Source organism: Oncorhynchus mykiss, chromosome 10, assembly GCF_057628025.1.
Source record: "Oncorhynchus mykiss isolate SJ-2025 chromosome 10, ASM5762802v1, whole genome shotgun sequence".
Classification (NCBI taxonomy): Eukaryota; Metazoa; Chordata; class Actinopteri; order Salmoniformes; family Salmonidae; genus Oncorhynchus; species Oncorhynchus mykiss.
In genome coordinates, this window is record NC_143031.1 from 85,290,064 (window position 1) to 85,312,836 (window position 22,773).

Here is a 22,773-nt window from a genome sequence, read left to right on the forward strand (position 1 = left end):
ATTTTACCTGAACATTGTCACTCCCTGGACAGTGGAAGTCAAGGGTTCAATCTCAAGCCAGTGTGTGGAGTCCTGAACAAGGACAAGCATGTCAGTAATACATATGGGGCCTGTTTCCTGGACACAGATTGAGTCTAGTGCTGGACTAAAAAGCATGCCCAATGGAAGTTTCAATAGAAAGTTCTTTAAGGTCCAGGACTAGACTTAATCTGTGTCTGGGAAACTGGCCCATTAACGAAAGTAACTCATCTAATCTATATGTCACGACTTCCGCCGAAGTCTGCTCCCCTGCCTGTTCGGGCGGTGCTCGGCGGTCGTCGTAGTGGAGGTGGATGCGTCCGAGGCTGGGGTCGGAGCCGTGCTGTCCCAACGCCCAAGCTTCGCCCGTGTGCTTTCTTTTCGAGCAAGCTCAGCCCAGCGGAGCAAAACTATGATGTGGGGGACCGGGAGTTGTTAGCTGTAGTCAAGGCTCTGAAGGTGTGGAGACATTGGCTTGAGGGGGCTAAACACCCTTTTCTCATCTGGACTGACCATCGTAATCTCGAGTATATCCGGGCAGCGACGAGACTAAATCCACATCAGGCTAGATGGGCCATGTTTTTTACCAGGTTCCGGTTTACCCTCTCATACCGGCCAGGCTCCCAAAACACCAAAGCCGACGCGCTGTCCCGCCTCTATGATACCGAGGAGTGGTCCGTTGAGCCAACTCCCATCATTTCACCGTCATGTCTCGTGGCACCGGTGGTATGGGAGGTGGACGCGGAGATAGAGGAGGCCTCACGGTCAGAGCCGGCCCCCCCTAACTGTCCAGTGGGGACTCAGTACGTGCCGAGGGGGGTCCGGGACAAGCTGATCCGGTGGGCTCATACTCTCCCCTCCTCGGGTCATCCTGGCATCGAGAGGACAGTGCGGAGTCTGAGAGGGAGATACTGGTGGCCCACGCTGGCTAAAGACGTGAGATTTTATGTCTCCTCCTGCTCAGTGTGTGCTCAGAGCAAGACTCCTCGGCACCTGCCTAGAGGGAAATTACAACCTCTCCCCGTTCCACAACGGCCGTGGACACACTTATCGGTGGACTTTCTTACCGACCTTCCCCCGTCCCAGGGAAGTACTACGATCCTGGTCGTTGTGGATCGGTTTTCTAAGTCCTGTCGTCTCATCCCGTTGCCCGGTCTCCCTACGGCCCTGCAGACTGCGGAGGCCTTGTTTACCCGTGTCTTCCGGCACTATGGGGTGCCTGAGGACATAGTTTCTGATCGGGGTCCCCAATTTACGTCCAGAGTATGGAGGGCGTTTATGGAGAGACTGGGGGTCTCGGTCAGCTTAACCTCAGGTTTTCACCCCGAGAGTAATGGGCAGGTGGAGCGCGTAAACCAGGATGTGGGCAGGTTTCTGCGGTCCTATTGCCGGGACCGGCCTGGTGAGTGGGCAAGGTATGTTCCCTGGGCTGAACAAGCTCAGAACTCCCTACGCCACTCCTCAACTAACTTGTCCCCTTTCGAGTGTGTGTTAGGTTACCAGCCGGTCCTGGCCCCATGGCATCAGAGCCAGACCGAGGCTCCTGCGGTGGAGGAATGGGTACAGCGCTCCAAGGACACCTGGAAAGCCGTTCAGGACTCACTACGGTTAGCGGGAGAACGGCAGAAGAGGAGCGCTGACCAGCACCGCAGTGAGGCCCCCGTGTTTGCACCGGGGGACAGGGTCTGGCTCTCGACCCGAAACCTGCCCCTCCGCCTGCCCTGTCGGAAGCTGGGGCCGCAGTGTGTGGGGCCGTTCAAAGTCCTGAGGAGAATAAACAAGGTGTGTTACAGGTTACAACTTCCTAGGTATTACAGTATCCGCCCCTCTGGACATCGAGGGGTCCCCGGCGTACACAGTTCGGGGCATTCTGGATTCGAGACGCCGGGTGGGGTCCTACAGTACCTCGTGGACTGGGAGGGGTACGGTCCAGAGGAGAGATGCTGGGTTCCGGTGGGGGACATTTTGGACCCTTCTCTCCTGAGAGATTTCCACCGCCTCCACCCGGATTGCCCAGCACCTCGTCCTCCGGGTCGTCCTCGAGGACGGTGGCGGCGCGCTGCGGTGGCGGCGCGTCAGGGGGGGGGGGGGGGGCTACTGTCATGACTTCCGGCGAAGTTGGCTCTCCTGCCTGTTCGGGCGGTGCTCGGCGGTCGTCGTCACCGTCCTACTAGCCACTAACCGATCCCTTTTTCGTTTGTCTGTTGGTTTTGTCTTATTAGTTTCACCTGTGTGTATTTTAGTTTAATTAACGTCCTTATATGTAGTAGGTTGTCCCGCCCTTGTTTTGTGCGGGATTGTTTTTTTATTCCTGTTATTTGTGTTTTACTCTCCGGTCTATTTTGATCCTGTGTTTGGATTATTCACCCTGTGTGTTGGGTTGACCATGTTTTTTGTGCTCCGGAGAATGAACTGTCGAATCACTGAAACCTGCTCTCTGCGCCTGATTCCACCCACCTTGATAAAACGTGACAGAATCCCGCACCAACCATGGAATCAGCAGGAGCAGCCGCGTCTCCTCTCCCATCGATGGAAGAGAGGGTCCTCCATCACACCAGCGTGCTTCACCGGATTGGTTCTGCCATGGACCAAATGATGGAGAGGATGGATCGATGTGAGAGGAGTGGCCTTCCCACCTCATCTCTAGCACCCCCTTCTCCAGCACCTCCTGTTCCTGCGACCACATCTCGCTCCGGGGCTCTTCGGCTGACACTCCCACGGGAGTATGACGGAACGGCGGCTGGGTGCCAGGGTTTCCTCCTTCAACTGGAACTATACCTGGCTACCGTGCGTCCTGCTCCCTCCGGAGAGGAGAGCGTGAGCGCCCTCGTCTCCTGCTTGACTGGGAGAGCCCTCGAGTGGGCCAACGCAGTGTGGAATGGTCCGGACTCGGTGAGGGATAATTACCCAGAGTTCACCCGCCGATTCCGAGCTGTTTTTGACCATCCACCAGAGGGTCGGGCGGCGGGTGAACGGCTGTTCCACCTGCGTCAGGAGACGAGGAGCGTACAGGACTTTGCTCTGGAGTTCAGGACCTTGGCCGCAGGAGCAGGATGGAACGACAGGGCCTTGATCGATCATTTCAGATGCAGTCTCAGGGAGGACGTCCGCAGGGAGCTGGCATGTCGGGACACCACATTCACACTGGATGAACTCATTGACTTGGCTATCCGTCTCGACAACCTGCTGGCTGCCCGCGGGCGTTTGGATCAGGCCCTGTCGTTTCCACTTCCCAGCCCTCCTGCCCCTATCCCTATGGAATTAGGAGGGGCGGCTTCGAGGGGGACTGGAGGAGGAGTGTCCTCCTGCACCAGTTGTGGTCGACGAGGGCACACGTCCGACCGGTGCTGGAGGAACTCGTCTGGGAGTCGGGAGGGCAGGCGGAGCACTGCTCGATCACCCCAGGTGAGTAAGCACCAGACTCACCCAGAGCTTCCTGTCGGTCATGTGTATGTGTTGACTTCTTTCCCTGGGTTTTTTCCCTCTCTACAGCATAAGGCGCTAGTCGATTCAGGCGCAGCTGGGAATTTCATGGATCGTGGGCTTGCGTTAAGGCTAGGGATTCCCCTGGTGTCGTTAGACCTACCTTTCCCCGTGCACGCCTTAGATAGCCGACCATTAGGGTCAGGAGTAATTAGGGAGGCTACGGTGCCGCTGGACATGGTAACGCAGGGGGATCATAAGGAGCAGATTAGTCTGTTCCTTATAGATTCACCTGCGTTTCCAGTGGTGTTGGGGGTTCCCTGGTTAGCTCAACACAACCCTGTGATTCCCTGGCAACAGGGGGCTTTTAAGGGGTGGTCAGAGGAGTGTTCAGGTAGGTGTATAGGAGTTGCCGTTGGTGCGACTACGGTGGAGAGTCCAGACCAAGTTTCCACTGTGCGCATTCCCTCTGAATATGCCGATTTGGCTATCGCCTTCAGTAAAAAGAAGGCGACCCAATTACCACCTCATCGTCGAGAGGACTGCGTGATAAACCTTCTGGAGAACGCTGCACTTCGTAGGAGTCACGTGTATCCATTGTCCCAGGAGGAGATGGTAGCGATGGAAACATATGTTGCTGAATCGCTGGGACAGGGGTACATTCGGCTCTCCGCATCACCCGTCTCCTCAAGCTTCTTTTTTGTGAAGAAGAAGGATGGAGGTCTGCGTCCGTGCATTGATTATAGAGGTCTAAATTCCATCACAGTGGGGTTTAGTTACCCACTACCTCTCATTGCTACGGCGGTGGAATCATTTCACACGGCGCGCTTCTTCACAAAACTGGACCTGAGGAGTGCGTATAATCTGTTGCGTATCCGGGGAGGAGATGAGTGGAAAACCGCATTTAGTACTACATCTGGTCACTATGAGTACCGCGTCATGCCATATGGGTTGAAGAATGCTCCAGCCGTCTTCCAATCCTTCGTAGATGAGATTCTCCGAGACCTGCTCGGGCAGGGAGTGGTAGTGTACATCGATGACATCTTGATCTATTCTGCCACACGCGCGGCGCATGTGTCTCTGGTGCGTAAGGTACTTGGGCGACTGCTGGAGCATGACCTGTATTGCAAGGCGGAGAAATTTGAGTTTTTCAAACAGTCCGTTTCCTTCCTGGGGTATCGTATTTCCACCTCCGGGGTGGTGATGGAGGATGACCGCGTTACAGCCGTGCGTAATTGGCCGACTCCGACCACGGTGAAAGAGGTGCAGCGGTTTTTAGGGTTTGCCAATTACTACCGGAGGTTTATCCGGGGTTTTGGTCAGGTGGCTGCTCCCATCACCTCACTGCTGAAGGGAGGACCGGTGCGCTTGCGCTGGTCAGCAGAGGCAGGCAGAGCCTTCAGTCGTTTGAAGGAGCTGTTCACCAATGCGCCCGTGTTGGCGCATCCGGACCCCTCTTTAGCGTTCATAGTGGAGGTGGATGCGTCCGAGACTGGGGTCGGAGCCGTGCTGTCCCAACGCTCGGGCGTGCCACCCAAGCTTCGCCCGTGTGCTTTCTTTTCGAGCACGCTCAGCCCAGTGGAGCGAAACTATGATGTGTGGGACCGGGAGTTGTTAGCTGTAGTCAAGGCTCTGAAGGTGTGGAGACATTGGCTTGAGGGGGCTAAACACCCTTTTTTCATCTGGACTGACCATCGTAATCTTGAGTATATCCGGGCAGCGAAGAGACTAAATCCACGTCAGGCTAGATGGGCCATGTTTTTTACCAGGTTCCGGTTTACCCTCTCATACCGGCCAGGCTCCCAAAACACCAAAGCCGACGCGCTGTCCCGCCTCTATGATACCGAGGAGCGGTCCGTTGAGCCAACTCCCATCATTTCACCGTCATGTCTCGTGGCACCGGTGGTATGGGAGGTGGACGCGGAGATAGAGGAGGCCTCACGGTCAGAGCCGGCCCCCCCCTAACTGTCCAGTGGGGACTCAGTACGTGCCAAGGGGGGTCCGGGACAAGCTGATCCGGTGGGCTCATACTCTCCCCTCCTCGGGTCATCCTGGCATCGAGAGGACAGTGCGGAGTCTGAGAGGGAGATACTGGTGGCCCACGCTGGCTAAAGACGTGAGATTTTATGTCTCCTCCTGCTCAGTGTGTGCTCAGAGCAAGGCTCCTCGGCACCTGCCTAGAGGGAAATTGCAACCTCTCCCCGTTCCACAACGGCCGTGGACACACTTATCGGTGGACTTTCTTACCGACCTTCCCCCGTCCCAGGGAAGTACTACGATCCTGGTCGTTGTGGATCGGTTTTCTAAGTCCTGTCGTCTCATCCCGTTGCCCGGTCTCCCTACGGCCCTGCAGACTGCGGAGGCCTTGTTTACCCGTGTCTTCCGGCACTATGGGGTGCCTGAGGACATCGTTTCTGATCGGGGTCCCCAATTCACGTCCAGAGTATGGAGGGCGTTTATGGAGAGACTGGGGGTCTCGGTCAGCTTAACCTCAGGTTTTCACCCCGAGAGTAATGGGCAGGTGGAGCGCGTAAACCAGGATGTGGGCAGGTTTCTGCGGTCCTATTGCCGGGACCGGCCTGGTGAGTGGGCAAGGTATGTTCCCTGGGCTGAACAAGCTCAGAACTCCCTACGCCACTCCTCAACTAACTTGTCCCCTTTTGAGTGTGTGTTAGGTTACCAGCCGGTCCTGGCCCCATGGCATCAGAGCCAGACCGAGGCTCCTGCGGTGGAGGAATGGGTACAGAGCTCCAAGGACACCTGGAAAGCCGTTCAGGACTCACTACGGTTAGCGGGAGAACGGCAGAAGAGGAGCGCTGACCAGCACCGCAGTGAGGCCCCCGTGTTTGCACCGGGGGACAGGGTCTGGCTCTCGACCCGAAACCTGCCCCTCCGCCTGCCCTGTCGGAAGCTGGGGCCGCAGTGTGTGGGGCCGTTCAAAGTCCTGAGGAGAATAAACGAGGTGTGTTACAGGTTACAACTTCCTAGGTATTACCGTATTAACCCCTCGTTTCATGTGTCTCTCCTCAGGCCGGTGGTGGCTGGTCCCCTGCAAGAAGGTGAGGTGCCTGAGGTCCCTCCGCCCCTCTGGACATCGAGGGGTCCCCGGCGTACACAGTTCGGGGCATTCTGGATTCGAGACGCCGGGTGGGGCGCCTACAGTACCTCGTGGACTGGGAGGGGTACGGTCCAGAGGAGAGATGCTGGGTTCCGGTGGGGGACATTTTGGACCCTTCTCTCCTGAGAGATTTCCACCGCCTCCACCCGGATTGCCCAGCACCTCGTCCTCCGGGTCGTCCTCGAGGACGGTGGCGGCGCGCTGCGGTGGCCGCGCGTCAGGAGGGGGGGGGGGGGGGGGGGGGGGGCTACTGTCATGACTTCCGGCGAAGTTGGCTCTCCTGCCTGTTCGGGCGGTGCTCGGCGGTCGTCGTCACCGTCCTACTAGCCACTAACCGATCCCTTTTTCGTTTGTCTGTTGGTTTTGTCTTATTAGTTTCACCTGTGTGTATTTTAGTTTAATTAACGTCCTTATATGTAGTAGGTTGTCCCGCCCTTGTTTTGTGCGGGATTGTTTTGTATTCATGTCATTTGGTGTAGTACTTGTGTTTTACTCTCCGGTCTATTTTGATCCTGTGTTTGGATTATTCACCCTGTGTGTTGGGTTGACCGTGTTTTTTGTGCGCCGGAGAATAAACTGTCGAATCACTGAAACCTGCTCTCTGCGCCTGATTCCACCCACCTTGATAATACGTGACACTATAACTAATGTATTTAATCAATGTTACATGGAATGCTGGTGATTTATCAATTGAACTGTCTAATGACAAAATATGACAACAGCTAAAATCCTGCATGCCTCCAAGCAGAACACAGGACTGTCTATATCCCAGCATGAATGGTTGGTCAGTACACACCTGGCTTTGAGACTGTGTTAATATTACTAAAGCAGAACACAGGACTGTCTATATACCAGTATGAATGATTGGTCAGTACACACCTGGTTTTGAGACTGTGCCTGACTCCTGCAGATATGTAAAAGTAAGAATTGACATTATGACTTACCTCAACATGTTCACAAGTCTTACAGGTCTGAGGAATCCCTGAAGTCAAAAGTAGTTATTTAAAATGGACAATCTCATGTAATAATGAATTAATAATTATTAAATAGACTTGTAATAAAATGAATAAAACTAAGCAACAGTCTCAGAATGTACACTCATTAGCATACCATAATCTGACATAAGTGTTATATTAATTAATGTTTGTGGAAGCAGGAAACAACATCGTTCTGGTCCGTGTTTTGTAGATGTTGGGGTCTGATTTCTGCTAGATCCTAGGATGTTCTCTTCACTCTCTAACAGAGTGTCAGCCAAGAAGTTTAGCATCGTGTTACAACGCTCTTAGTTGTTGCGGAAATCGGCCCACAATACCGTTTACTTTGTGCATCTACGTCATATCGCTGACAATACCTTTAAGTTTGTTTTGACCAAATAAACCATGATTGTGTTCCTTGCCTGGGAATCAACTGTAGTGATTGCTTTCATCGTATTTGGATTTTAAAACAATTAAATTAGTTTACTCACATTTATCAGGTCCAGACTTGATACAACACTCTCCACCATGGTCTCTGGTGTCCTCGGGTCCAGGCTTGATACAACTCTCTCCACCATGGTCTCTTGTGTCCTCAGGTTCAGGTTTGATCCAAAACTCTGCACCATGGTCTCTGGTGTTCTCAGGTCCAGGCTTGGTCCAACTCTCTCCACGATGGTCTCTGGTGTTCTCAGGTCCAGGCTTGGTCCAACTCTCTCCACGATGGTCTCTGGTGTTCTCAGGTCCAGGCTTGGTCCAACTCTCTCCACCATGGTCTCTGGTGTTCTCAGGTCCAGACTTGATACAACACTCTCCACCATGGTCTCTGGTGTCCTCAGGTCCAGGCTTGGTCCAACTCTCTCCACCATGGTCTCTGGTGTTCTCAGGTCCAGGCTTGGTCCAACTCTCTCCACCATGGTCTCTGGTGTTGGTAAAGCAGAAGGATAGACTGATTCAACTAAATATATTATATTTAGTTATATTATTATTTTATTATTTAACTAGGCAAGTCAATAAGATAAGAACAATAAGAAAAATATATTATTTAAAATGGCGGCCTACAGCCAGAACCTCCCCTACCCCAGAACCTCCCCTACCCCAGAATCTCCCCTACCCCAGACCTTTCCCTAACCCAAAACCTCCCCTCCCCCAGAACCAACCCTACCCCAGACCCTCCCCTACCCCAGACCCTCCCCTTGAGACCCTACCATACCCCAGACCCCCCCCTACCCCAGACCCTCCCCTACCCCAGAACCTCCCCTGCCCCAGAACCTCCCCTACCCCAGAACCTCCCCTACCCCAGACCCTCCCCTACCCCAGCCAGAGCATCCCCTACCCCAGACCCTCCCCTACCCCAGAGCCTCCCCTATCCCAGCCAGACCCTCCCCTACCCCAGAACCTCCCCTACCCCAGACCCTCCCCTACACCAGAACCTCCCCTATCCCAGACCCTCCCCTACCCCAGCCAGAGCATCCCCTACCCCAGACCCTCCCCTACCCCAGAACCTCCCCTACCCCATAACCTCCCCAACCCCAGCCAGAGCCTCCCCTACACCAGCCAGACCCTCCCCTACCCCAGACCCTCCTCTACCCCAGAGCCTCCCCTACCCCAGCCAGACCCTCCCCTACCCCAGAACCTTCCCTACCCCAGCCAGATCCTCCCCTACCCCAGAACCTCCCCTACACCAGCCAAACCCTCCCATACCTCAGACCCTCCCCTACCCCAGCCAAACCCTCCCCTACCCCAGACCCTCCCCTAACCCGGACAACGCTAGGCCAATTGTGCGCCGCCCTCACGGCCGGTTGCGATACAGCCCGGGATCGAACCCTGGTCTGCGACACTCAGGATCCCTCAGGTGGACATTGCTTATAGATGTGAAGTCCCCAGGTATCATGAGTTACATTCCCCCCTAGAGATGAAGTCACCAGGTATCATGAGTTACATTCCCCCCTAGAGATGAAGTCACCAGGTATCATGAGTTACATAACCCCCTAGAGATGAAGTCACCAGGTATCATGAGTTACATTCCCCCCTAGAGATGTGAAGTCACCAGGTATCATGAGTTACATACCCCCCTAGAGATGTGAAGTCACCAGGTATCATGAGTTACACACCCCCCTAGAGATGTGAAGTCACCAGGTATCAACCTCCACACACATACGTCCCCCTCATAAAACACTGAGCTTGTGCCACATCTAACTGTCTGTTGGTCCAAGAGAACACATTAAAAAACACCACTACTACTAATCTAACTGTAGAAATGATTCCAGGGGAAAACAAATGATGAAACATTGCTATGACTCACCTCTGAATGTGTTGGTCATCTATCTGACACAGGGTCACTGAGGAGGAGGAGTAAACCCCAAATCCAGGATAGAGGGGTTCAGTGAATGTGGTGTGTTCTGTGTGAAGGTGTGTCAGTGTACCAGAGGAGGACACACTATAGAAGGACAAAGTACCAGCTGGCCAGTCCAGATATACTCCAACTCTGTGAGAATAACGACCAGAGATGGATCTGCTGACTCCAGCATGGATAAATTCATAAGCACTATCATAGCAGTATAAACACCAGGACTTCCTATTGAGTCCAATCCAACTGTCATCCTCCCGTCCCTTCCTCTTCATTCCTTTGTACACCACACCAATGTCAGCCATGTCACCATACCTCTCCACCTCCCAGTAATAACGACCTCCAGAAATTACTTCACTGCAGACAACTTGGCAATGACAATCAAATCTGTCTGGATGGTCTTCATAATGCTGCTCCTTCAACACCCGTGTCACCTTCCTGTTCCCCTCAGACAGTCTCAGGTTTGGGTGTGCTGTATCTGGGTCCAGGGTGAGATGACAGGCATCTGTAGATGAAAGGAGAGTTTAATCAAACCACATCTTCACATAAAATGTTGTTTTGTAGGTACAGAACAAGTATTGATTAGTTACTATGTTACTATAGTTCTGAATATGCAGTTAATTAGGATTGAAGAGACTTACATTTCCTCAGCCCTGATTTCAGCCTGCACTCTCCACCATGATCCACACTGTAGGAGAAACAGGTTATTGACTGACAAAACCCTAATAAAGCAGTCAACATTTAAACCATATTGCTGTGTTCTGGTGCACTATCCCAGTTCATTAGTATCCTACCTACTGCATACAGAACGGAGTACAATTCATTACTAGAGACATACAGGTATTCTATCCTACCTACTGCATACAGAATGGAGTACAATTCAGTACTAGAGACATACAGGTATTCTATCCTACCTACTGCATACAGAACAGAGTACAATTCATTACTAGAGACATACAGGTATTCTATCCTACCTACAGTGCCTTGCGAAAGTATTCGGCCCCTTGAACTTTGTGACCTTTTGCCACATTTCAAGCTTCAAACATAAAGATATAAAACTGTATTTTTTTGTGAAGAATCAACAACAAGTGGGACACAATCATGAAGTGGAACGACATTTATTGGATATTTCAAACTTTTTTAACAAATCAAAAACTGAAAAATTGGGCGTGCAAAATTATTCAGCCCCCTTAAGTTAATACTTTGTAGCGCCACCTTTTGCTGCGATTACAGCTGTAAGTCGCTTGGGGTATTGTCTCTATCAGTTTTGCACATCGAGAGACTGAAATGTTTTCCCATTCCTCCTTGCAAAACAGCTCGAGCTCAGTGAGGTTGGATGGAGAGCATTTGTGAACAGCAGTTTTCAGTTCTTTCCACAGATTCTCGATTGGATTCAGGTCTGGACTTTGACTTGGCCATTCTAACACCTGGATATGTTTATTTTTGAACCATTCCATTGTAGATTTTGCTTTATGTTTTGGATCATTGTCTTGTTGGAAGACAAATCTCCGTCCCTGTCTCAGGTCTTTTGCAGACTCCATCAGGTTTTCTTCCAGAATGGTCCTGTATTTGGCTCCATCCATCTTCCCATGAATTTTAACCATCTTCCCTGTCCCTGCTGAAGAAAAGCAGGCCCAAACCATGATGCTGCCACCACCATGTTTGACAGTGGGGATGGTGTGTTCAGGGTGATGAGCTGTGTTGCTTTTACGCCAAACATAACGTTTTGCATTGTTGCCAAAAAGTTCAATTTTGGTTTCATCTGACCAGAGCACCTTCTTCCACATGTTTGGTGTGTCTCCCAGGTGGCTTGTGGCAAACTTTAAACAACACTTTTTATGGATATCTTTAAGAAATGGCTTTCTTCTTGCCACTCTTCCATAAAGGCCAGATTTGTGCAATATACGACTGATTGTTGTCCTATGGACAGAGTCTCCCACCTCAGCTGTAGATCTCTGCAGTTCATCCAGAGTGATCATGGGCCTCTTGGCTGCATCTCTGATCAGTCTTCTCCTTGTATGAGCTGAAAGTTTAGAGGGACGGCCAGGTCTTGGTAGATTTGCAGTGGTCTGATACTCCTTCCATTTCAATATTATTGCTTGCACAGTGCTCCTTGGGATGTTTAAAGCTTGGGAAATCTTTTTGTATCCAAATCCGGCTTTAAACTTCTTCACAACAGTATCTCGGACCTGCCTGGTGTGTTCCTTGTTCTTCATGATGCTCTCTGCGCTTTTAACGGACCTCTGAGACTATCACAGTGCAGGTGCATTTATACGGAGACTTGATTACACACAGGTGGATTGTATTAATCATCATTAGTCATTTAGGTCAACATTGGATCATTCAGAGATCCTCACTGAACTTCTGGAGAGAGTTTGCTGCACTGAAAGTAAAGGGGCTGAATAATTTTGTACGCCCAATTTTTCAGTTTTTGATTTGTTAAAAAAGTTTGAAATATCCAATAAATGTCGTTCCACTTCATGATTGTGTCCCACTTGTTGTTGATTCTTCACAAAAAAATACAGTTTTATATCTTTATGTTTGAAGCCTGAAATGTGGCAAAAGGTCGCAAAGTTCAAGGGGGCCGAAAACTTTCGCAAGGCACTGTACTTCATACAGAACGGAATACAATTCATTACTAGAGACATACAGGTATTCTATCCTACCTAATGCATACAGAACGGAGTACAATTCATTACTAGAGACATACAGGTATTCTGTCCTACCTACTGCATACAGAACGGAGTACAATTCATTACTAGAGACATACAGGTATTCTATCCTACCTACTGCATACAGAACAGAGTACAGTTCATTACTAGAGACATACAGGTATTCTATCCTACCTACTGCATACAGAACAGAGTACAGTTCATTACTAGAGACATACAGGTATTCTATCCTACCTACTGCATACAGAACAGAGTACAATTCATTACTAGAGACATACAGGTATTCTATCCTGCCTACTGCATACAGAACAGAGTACAATTCCAACAGGATATCAGAGATGCAGAAGAAGAGTATTCATGTGGTGATGATGTATGCTGTGTTGGAGTGCTCAGCCTGCTGAGTAAACTTCCCCTTAATTCTACCATCATGTCCTCATGTTACTGACCCTACTACACTACATATGACACAACCGCTGCTCACACTATTAGGACATCTATTCTGACTTACTTCAGCTTCGTCAGTTTATATGTAGGATCCACCAGAGCAGCTGAAAGCAGTCCCCCTACAGAGACTCCTGGGTGATTGTAGCTCAGGTCCAGCTCTTTCAGGTGGGAGGGGTTTGACCTCAGAGCTGAAGACAGAGCAGCACAGCCCTCCTCTGTGACCAGACAGCCAGACAGCCTACAGAGAGACACACAACAGCTGTCTAGGTTGATGTACTGGTGTCAATCATCTTGTAGGACACCAATACATTTGTCCATGACACAAACAATGTGATAAAAAATAAGATTTTCTGATAATTTGTTTTAATAAGCTCATTACCGACCTGACTGAAACAGCTGTACTCACCCCAGTGTGTGTAGTTTACAGTCTGGATCCTCCAGTTCAGCAGACAGCAGTGTAACTCAGCTCAGTACCAACCTGACTGAAACAGCTGTACTTACCCCAGTGTGTGTAGTTTACAGTCTGGATCCTCCAGTCCAGCAGACAGCAGTGTAACTCAGCTCAGTACCAACCTGACTGAAACAGCTGTACTTACCCCAGTGTGTGTAGTTTACAGTCTGGATCCACCAGTCCAGCAGACAGCAGTGTAACTCCTGAGTCCTGCAGGTCATTGTCTCTCAGCTCCAGTTGTTTCAGTTGTGAGCTGGGTGAACTCAGGACTGAGGCCAGATCAGAACAGGTACCCTCTGTCAGACCACACTGACCTAGACTAGAGGGCAGAAGAGCACAGGATTAACAAATGTTCAAACACACATAATAACTCATTGTCAAGTTATTTAACTCACACTAGTGTCTGTACGTTGCAGAGTGGACTGGTTAGTCCAACACAGAGCAGCTCCACTCCTCTGTCTCCCAGGTCATTGTAGCTGAGGTCCAGTTCTCTCAGGGGGGAGTTTGGTGTCTGCAGAGCTGAGGTCAGAGTCTCACAGGATTTATATGTGAGTTTACAGCTTTCCAGTCTGGAGAGAGGAGATAATCTGTTAGATATACACATCCTTCATTATAATGATACTGTATACATCAACTCAATAACAGAACTTACAGTGCTCTCTTACAGGTTCTCACTACCGACAGCAACCTCTGATAACCTTTCTCTGATGTGTTGTATGTTTTCAGGTCAAACTCCTCCAGCACCTCCTCTGACATCAGTAACAGGAAGGCCAGGGCTGAACATTGGTCAGGTTCTAGCTCTGTTTCTGAAAGAGTTCCTGATCGCAGGGAGGTCTGCATGTCTCCAACTAGAGAATTGGCATCAAGTTCATTCAGACAGTGGAACAAGTTGATGATCCTTTCTGTTGAGGATTCCCTTTTGATGTTGTCTGTAAGGTACTTGACTGTTCTCTCAACTGTTTCCTCATTGGTCTGTGTGGTACATCCTGTCTGTGTCAGAAGGCCTCGTAACAGATTCTGATTGGACGCCAGTGAGAGACCCAGAAGGAAGCAGAGGAACAGGTCCAGGTCTCCAATCTCACTCTTCAAGGCCTGGTCCACTGCTCTCCTGTGTAAGTCAAACAACTGGATTGACTCCTCTTCATCATTGTCATCCTTTTTGTCTTCATCGCAATCATCGGAATCATTATCATCGATTGACGTCAACTTGTCAGGCTTCAACTTGCATGACCAGAATTTGAATCGGCTGTTTTCATAATAATCTTGACCCTTAGTGACTGCTTTGGGGGAGAAAACATTTTCCTTCTTGCCGAGACATGATTCTAAAGCATGCACTGCTGCTAGAAACTCCTGAATGCTCAGATGCACAAAGCTGTAGACCTTGTCTTGGTACAGCCCAGATTCCTCTTTAAAGATCTCTGTACACAATGCTGAGTACTCTGATGCCTCTGTGACATCAAGGCCACACTCTCTCAGGTCCTCCTCATAGAAGATCAGGTTGCCCTTCTGCAGCTGTTGGAAAGCCAGCTTTGCCAGTTTCAGGATCATCTCTTTGTCTGATTGAGACAGTTCCTTTGGGTTTGTCTCTGTGGCTTTGTTGTACTTCCTGTTCTTCAAAATGATTTGGATCATGAAGTGTGAGTACATCTGGGTCAGAGTTTTGGGGACTGCATCATTCTCTGCCTCTTTCAGCATCATCTCAAGGACAGTGGCTGATATCCAACAGAAGACTGGCATGTGGCACATGATGTGGAGGCTCCTTGATGTCTTCATGTGTTTGATGATTTCATTGGCCAGATTCTGATCTGTGATTTTCTTCCTGAAATACTCCTCCTTCTGTGGATCATTGAACCCTCGTACCTCTGTCATCTGGTCAACACACTCAGGAGGGATCTGATTGGCTGCTGCAGGCCGTGAGGTTATCCAGAGGAGAGCAGAGGGAAGCAGATTCCCCTTGATGAGATTTGTCAGCAGCACGTCCACTGAGGTTGGCTCCGTGACATCACAGCATTTCTCATTGTTTTTGAAGTCTAGAGGAAGTCGACACTCATCCAGACCATCAAAAATGAAAACAGTTTTGGTTTCACCATCTTCAATGCTGTCAATCTCTTTCAGCTCTGACAAGTAGTGGGAAAGAAGTTGCATCAGACTGTATTGGTCCTTTTTCAGGTTCAGATCACAAAAAGGAAGAGGAAACATGAAATGAATGTCTTGATTTGCTTTTCCTTCTGCCCAGTCAAGGATGACCTTCTGCACAGAGACTGTTTTTCCAATGCCAGCGATTCCTTTGGTCAGCACAGTTCTGATTGGTTTGTCTTGTCCAGGTAAAGGCTTGAAGATGTCGTTGCATTTGATTTGTGTCTCTTGTGTGGTTAGTTTCTTGGATGCCATCTCAATCTGTCTAACCTCATGTTCATTATTGAGCCCTCCACTTCCACCCTCTGTGATGTAGAGCTCTGTGTAGATGTCCTTTAACAGACTTTGGTTTCCATGGTGTCCAATTCCTTCAGATATGTGTTGATACTTGTGTTTCAGTTTAGCCTTAACGTCTTGTTGGACTGTCAGCAGAGTTTGACCTGTAGGAAAACAATGAGAGTTGGGACTCATAAGTTTGTGTGTGTGTTTTATAAGGGCCTTTGTACCGTTCTTTGTGATATTGTATGAAACACAGTCTTACTTCTTCTGTCCAGAAGGTTGTGTGTGATCTTTAATACATCCTCACTGTCCAAACTCTCCACTTCCTTATTGTCATCTGGTAATGGTTCCTGGCTGAAAGCAGGTGGCTGATCACTCTTCATTGATAGCAGGCTGGTTGTAGGGGACTCTGCTCTGGGCTTCTGGACACTGAACAAAACAGGGAGAGAGAACACCTCATCAAAATCACATCAAATCCTCATCTACTTCATTTTAACAACTGTATAGCGGAACTTCTAGAAGGCCTGATGTTTCTTATAAAGCTACAGTCTGCAATTGGTAAATACATTTTTGGCCTTTTAAATGAATGATGTACAGTCATGGCCAAAAGTTTTGAGAATTAATATTAATTTTCACAAAGTCTGCTGCCTCAGTTTGTATGTTGGCAATTTGCATATACTCCAGAATGTTATGAGGAGTGATCAGATGATTTTCAAAGTCCCTCTTTGCCATGCAAATGAACTGAATCCCTCAAAAACATTTCCACTGCATTTCAGCCCTGCCGCAAAAGGACCAGCTGACATCATGTCAGTGATTGTCTTCTTAACACAGGTGCGAGTGTTGATGAGGATAAGGCTGTAGATCACACTGTCATGCTGATTGAGTTTGAATAACAGACTGGAAGCTTCAAAATGAGGGTTGTGCTTGGAATCATTGTTCTTCCTCTGTCAACCATGGTTACCTGCAAGGAAACACGTGCTGTCATCATTGCTTTGCACAAAAAAAGGGATTCACGGGCAAGGATATTGCTGCCAGTAAGATCGCACCTAAATCAACCATTTATCGGATAATCAAGAGCTTCAAGGAGAGCGGTTCAATTGTTGTGAAGAAGGCTTCAGGGCTCCCAAAGTCCAGCAAGCGCCAGGACCGTCTCCTAAAGTTGATTCAGCTGTAGAATCGGGGCACCACCAGTACAAAGTTTGCTCAGGAATGGCAGCAGGCAGGTGTGAGTGCATCTGCACGCACAGTGAGGTGAAGACTTTTGGAGGATGGCCTGGTGTCAAGAAGGGCAGCAAAGAAGCCACTTCTCTCCAGGAAAAAAGTCAGGGACAGACTGATATTCTGCAACAGGTACAGGGATTGGACTGCTGAGGGCTGGGGTAAAGTCATTTTCTCTGATGAATCCCCTTTCCGATTGTTTGGGGCATCCAGAAAAAAGCTTGTCCGGAGAAGACAAGGTGAGAGCTACCATCAGTTCTGTGTCATGCCAACAGTAAAGCATCCTGAGACCATTCATGTGTGGGGTTGCTTCTCAGCCAAGGGAATGGGCTCATTCACAATTTTGCCTAAGAACACAGCCATGAATAAAGAATGGTACCAACACATTCTCTGAGAGCAACTTCTCCCAACCATCCAGAAACAGTTTGGTGACGAACCATGCCTTTTCCAGCATGATGGAGCACCTTACCATAAGGCAAAAGTGATAACTAAGTGGCTCGGGGAAGAAAAAACAGATCAATATTTTGGGTCCATGGCCAGGAAACTCCCCAGACCTTAATCCCATTGAGAACTTCTGGTCAATCCTCAACAGGTGGGTGGACAAACAAAACACCACAAATTCTGACAAACTCCAAGCATTGATTATGCAAGAATGGGCTGCCATCAGTCAGGATGTGGCCCAGAAGTTAATTGACAGCATGCCAGGGTGGAATGCAGAGGTCTTGAAAAAGAAGGGTCAACACTGCAAATATTGACTCTTTGCATCAACTTCATGTAATTGTCAATAAAAGCCTTTGACACTTATGAAATGCTTGTAATTATACTTCAGTATTCCATAGTAACATCTGACAAAAATATCTAAAGACACTGAGGCAGCAGACTTTGTGAAAACTAATATTTGTGTCATTCTCAAAACTTTTGGCCACGACTGTAGACCTACATTTGATATAATTTGGGAATACTTTTCCCTTTAGTTTTATATCTTTAAGAGAAATGTATATTTTACATTTAATCTCTTACCACTTAGAACTGGTCTCTTGAGTCATTTTAGAGTCAGTGGTCCCCTCCTCTCTCTCCCCAGAGAGACTCATTTTAGAGGCCGTGGTCTCCTCCTCTCTCTCCCCAGAGAGACTCATATTAGATGTAAGTCAAAACTCACTCAGCTACAATAAGAAATAACAGGACAGTCAATATTTCTGAACCTTGTTGAAGAACCATAAACAATGACAACACATTTACTATCTGTGGTCAAAGAGTTCAATCAGCGACTTCATATTGTATCCAACATACACAGTCCACTATGTTATTAAACATACACAGTCCACTATGTTATTAAAGATACACAGTCCACTATGTTATTAAAGATACACAGTCCACTATGTTATTAAAGATACACAGTCCACTATGTTATTAAAGATACACAGTCCACTATGTTATTAAAGATACACAGTCCACTATGTTATTAAAGATACACAGTCCACTATGTTATTAAACATACACAGTCCACTATGTTATTAAAGATACACAGTCCACTATGTTATTAAAGATACACAGTCCACTATGTTATTAAAGATACACAGTCCACTATGTTATTAAAGATACACAGTCCACTATGTTATTAAAGATACACAGTCCACTATGTTATTAAAGATACACAGCCCAATATGTTATTAAAGATACACAGTCCACTATGTTATTAAAGATACACAGTCCAATATGTTACATACACAGTCCACTATGTTATTAAAGATACACAGTCCACTATGTTATTAAAGATACACAGTCCACTATGTTATTAAAGATACACAGTCCACTATGTTATTAAAGATACACAGTCCACTATGTTATTAAAGATACACAGTCCACTATGTTATTAAAGATACACAGTCCACTATGTTATTAAAGATACACAGTCCACTATGTTATTAAAGATACACAGTCCACTATGTTATTAAAGATACACAGTCCACTATGTTATTAAAGATACACAGTCCACTATGTTATTAAAGATACACAGTCCAATATGTTATTCATTTGATTTGACTTGGATCCTTATTAGCTGACATTTGTCAACAAAAAATTGAATTACTAAATTGCTACGTTATTTGATCTAATAGAAGTTTCGTAACGGTTCGGTTGTTGCGAGGGGAAAAAACAACTTTATATTGGAGTTGTGCCTGTTGCCCTGGAGATGGAGGACTCATCATGGATATAATCTGTTTTAGAACGGAATGTGGTTGAGGCCTACAACCATTTAAAAGTAGTCAACTGGGTGGGGATTCCTATGAGTTGAGTTTCCTATGAGTTTTACCAGTTTTTAATATGTTAACTGTCACACCCTGACCATAGTTTGCTTTGTATGTTCTATGTTTTGGTTGGTCAGGGTGTGATCTGAGTGGGAATTCTATGTTGGATGTCTAGTTTGTCTGTTTCTATGTTTTGGTTGGTCAGGGTGTGATCTGAGTGGGCATTCTATGTTGGATGTCTTGTTTGTCTGTTTCTGTGTTTGGGCCTGATATGGTTCTCAGAGGCAGGTGTTAGTCATTGTCTCTGATTGGGAGCCATATTTAGGTAGCCTGTTTTGTGTTGGGTTTTGTGGGTGATTGTTCCTGTCTTTGTTACACCAGATAGGGCTGTTTTTGGTTTTTCCGCATTTCTTGTTTTGTATATTGTTCATTTATCATATTCATTAAAGATGTATCACAATAACCACGCTGCGTTTTGGTCCGCCTCTCCTTCAACAGAAGAAAGCCGTGACAATAACTGATGAACAATGGGACCCACCCCGGTTGGTAATTCAACCATGTTTATTGCAAGTTTTATTAACATGGGCTAATAGACTGACTGCTGATGCTCAACCACATTTACAAACTGCACCGTGTGTTTTCTCAACAGGAAGTTGAGATCCAGACTGAGTTCCAAAACAATGTTTTTTATTCTTGGTTGCGGGCCACCAGTTGCCCATCCCTGGTTTAGTGAATAGACCCATGCACTGATTGAGTTCATTTGAGTTGCGATCCGTTTATCTCGCCCAGCGCACCGGGGTTTTCATTCTGAGAAAAGGCGTGCTGATGATTCAACCCGGGGTTCACAACGCGCATAGATGAGCGGGTGGCGTTATATCGAGCGCATCTGCAGTTCGTCAAACAGACCACCGCCTTCCTGATCTGTCGTCAGAAAGCTTTAAACTTAATATTTGATTTATCCCTACATTTAAATAGTTTATATGCACATTGTTGAACGTCACATTTACTTGACGAGACAGACTATTTGATTTAATGACAGCTTTACATAATTCCGATGCACGTCTTCTTTCAGGAAGTGAAAGTGAGCCAGTTTCCTCAGATAATAATCACCTTAATGTGCTGTCAATCACCGATAACAATAATACCATACCTCATAGCCCTGTAGCCTTTCTCACATCACATTGGATCTTATTGATTAGGCTAATCACTATGAATCAATACCAACGTAAATAAGCCTAAAATAATCATTATTGAACGTTTAAATCAATATTGTATTAACTTGGCGGATGTCTTAAACCCTAAATCATCTCTCTCTTTATGATGAACTAACTTCTCAAAAATACTTTTCTACATTACATTGTAAAAGAAAGCTACAAACCTCTCAAACATTTTTCTTCGACGATAACGTCCGTTACTTCCTCTACTTCCTTATACAAATATTTCCCGTTTCAACTAGTGATGGGTCGTTCGATAACGACAGGTTGTTTTTGAACGGATCTTTTTGGTGAACGTCGGTAACCGAATTGCATCGGTGAAAGAGCCGTTCATTTCGCTCCCTGGTTTACATACAGCTACGAGGTGCTTTTTGAGCTCAAAACAGCGATTAACTGCAGATAAGTTACACAATAATTCTCTGAAGAGGGTGAATCCTTACTGCAGAAACAATAAATAGTGGGCCGAGCGCGTCATTCTTGTCAAGGCTTTGTAGTGCGTAAAAAACAAACAGTTGATCTAATCATTTAAATACTAGTTATTGAAAAAAAGAAACACGCCCACTTAATTCTTTGGCCAAAACTTTTGTATTTTTCTGATGTATGAATTTTAGTGACGTTGCCAGTTCTTGTTCCTGAATGTATTTCGTTATTTGGTCCTCAAAACTTGAACTCGAGATTTGCCCATTTGGAGATTGCAGCATTTCCCGGAACCATATGATTGGTCGGGTAAGCTAATGCGTCATCACCCTCCCTCATATGATTGGTCGGGTAGGCGGACCTTCTTACTTTGTGGATGTGGTAACTAGTGAGCATAGCAGATCACCACCTTTCTGAGTTTATCAACTTAATGTCGCATTCAAAACCACAGGGATCTCGGTAAAAAAAATAAATCTGACTGGGAAAAATCGATTTGAACCGTCCTCTTTCCCGAGCGCTGACATCGTATTTTTCAGAGCTCCCAGTTGTTGTGATGGCGGCAAAAACTTTTCACATGAGCCCTTCATTCAGTTTCAATACCCATTGCCGCACGTCACTTTTACTTGCCCGAATTGACGAGAATTACTTTTATTTTTCAAAGAAACTAGTTTACGTGACGGGTCTTCCTCCGGGAAGTGAAAGAGCGCAAAGACAATAATCACGGTCATGTGCAGTCAATCACCCATACCCTACCTACCTCATAGCCCTGTAGACTATAATATAACATTGATTCATATTGACTAGGCTGATCAATATGAATCAGCATCAATGTAAGGAAGCCTAAAATAATTATTATTGAAAGTTGAAATCAGTATTGTAATAATTTAACAATTCTGTGGATGTCTTACCTGTGCGATGGCCTAACTCCTCCAAACCTCTTTTCTCCATAAAATTGTAAAAGAACGGTACAGTACAAACCTTAGAAACATTTTTCTTCTACCGATATTGTCCATTTCTTCCTTTACTTCCTTATAAATGTACTTCCTATTTCAACACAGTGGGCTGGTTCAACATGTATCAGTTTATATTATATATTCACATTCATGTCATGTAACGTTTTCATACACTTAATGCCAGAATTCAGCCCATAAATTCATATTCTATCTGGTAAAAGTGCATTTTGTATTATTTTATATCAGGATTTGATTAAGTGATGTTTTGCAGTGCTACCAGCAGAGGGCAGTGTGACAACAACCAGGTTCAGCAGAAGGACGCAAGACGGTCATATCTGTGTTGTTATGGTAACATGATAGGATGGGTAACCAATGATAGACAATGATTCTGCAAACTCCCCCAAAATATTGATTATAATGTATGGCATATGAAGTTAAAAATATACTATTTATAATGTGAAGTTACATTGAACTAATCACACTAATCAAAGACACATTCACACACAGAGACCAACACACATTCAGAGATAGACATGCACAGACAAATACATTCCATTCCTTTTCCTGTCATTTATTGAAAATGTATTTGACAGAGGTACTTCACATCAATCATCATTTCTGTAAATGTGACAGATTTAGCCAGCTAGCTAGTTTAACTGTAGTTCCTGGGCAGGTAGATCAACGTAGGTCGAACAGCTCCTTATATGTCCTTCAGACACTCTCAAGTCATTGGTAAAGGAGTGACAGGTCACACAGCTCCTTATATGTCCTTCAGACACTCTCAAGTCATTGGTAAAGGAGTGACAGGTCACACAGCTCCTTATATGTCCTTCAGACACTCTCAAGTCATTGGTAAAGGAGTG

General features: G+C 47.0%; 4 protein-coding genes across 10 annotated transcripts in view; all 4 read right to left on the bottom strand.

The window, feature by feature from the left end:
- LOC110528613 (NACHT, LRR and PYD domains-containing protein 1 homolog) overlaps window positions 1–22,773 on the bottom strand; it is a 64,494-nt gene that overhangs the window by 12,160 nt on the left and 29,561 nt on the right. The window contains exon 1 of one of the 6 annotated variants that reach the window (XM_090188307.1): window positions 8–1,185. The exons of 4 other annotated variants lie outside the window; for them this stretch is intronic. In XM_090188307.1, coding sequence (XP_090044433.1) covers window positions 8–156 — 149 coding nt within the window. In that variant the 5' untranslated portion in view covers window positions 157–1,185. Of the gene's footprint in view, window positions 1–7; window positions 1,186–22,773 lie in introns of those variants that run through there. One more of the 6 variants, XM_090188306.1, reaches the window with a different exon arrangement.
- Window positions 6,525–8,446, bottom strand: LOC149980660 (uncharacterized). The gene is made up of 2 exons (XM_090188327.1): window positions 8,025–8,446; window positions 6,525–7,541 (listed from the first exon to the last, which is right to left on the bottom strand). The coding sequence occupies exons 1-2, from the start codon at window positions 8,397–8,399 to the stop codon at window positions 7,500–7,502; spliced, it is 417 nt and encodes a 138-aa protein (XP_090044453.1). The 5' UTR covers window positions 8,400–8,446; the 3' UTR covers window positions 6,525–7,499.
- Window positions 9,737–13,278, bottom strand: LOC118936808 (neoverrucotoxin subunit beta-like; the record flags this gene model as incomplete). Its single annotated transcript, XM_090188721.1, has 3 exons — window positions 9,737–10,385; window positions 10,522–10,568; window positions 13,061–13,278. Coding segments are annotated over 3 exons (819 nt in total), but the record flags the coding sequence as incomplete, so codon positions are not given.
- Window positions 13,277–21,182, bottom strand: LOC149980661 (protein NLRC3-like). Of its 2 annotated transcripts, XM_090188268.1 has the most exons (5): window positions 20,705–21,182; window positions 18,101–18,243; window positions 16,125–16,291; window positions 14,100–16,023; window positions 13,277–14,016 (listed from the first exon to the last, which is right to left on the bottom strand). In XM_090188268.1, the coding sequence occupies exons 2-5, from the start codon at window positions 18,214–18,216 to the stop codon at window positions 13,839–13,841; spliced, it is 2,385 nt and encodes a 794-aa protein (XP_090044394.1). In that variant the 5' UTR covers window positions 18,217–18,243; window positions 20,705–21,182; the 3' UTR covers window positions 13,277–13,838. The 2 variants fall into 2 exon arrangements, with proteins under 2 accessions (XP_090044394.1, XP_090044395.1); XM_090188269.1 differs by lacking the exon at window positions 13,277–14,016 and having other exon boundaries at window positions 14,096–16,023.

Excerpts from the sequence above, each read along its gene's own strand:
- LOC149980660 (XM_090188327.1), bottom strand. The coding sequence starts at position 8,399 with ATGGTGGAGAGAGTTGGACCAAGCCTGGACCTGAGGACACCAGAGACC. Across the intron at positions 7,542-8,024 it reads CAAGTCTGGACCTGATAAAT|GGATTCCTCAGACCTGTAAG; the intron begins GTGAGTAAACTA and ends TTTTGACTTCAG.
- LOC149980661 (XM_090188268.1), bottom strand. The coding sequence starts at position 18,216 with ATGAGTCTCTCTGGGGAGAGAGAGGAGGAGACCACGGCCTCTAAAATG. Across the intron at positions 16,292-18,100 it reads CAAGAGACCAGTTCTAAGTG|TGTCCAGAAGCCCAGAGCAG; the intron begins GTAAGAGATTAA and ends TGTTTTGTTCAG. Across the intron at positions 14,017-14,099 it reads AGAACCTGTAAGAGAGCACT|ACTGGAAAGCTGTAAACTCA; the intron begins GTAAGTTCTGTT and ends TCCTCTCTCCAG.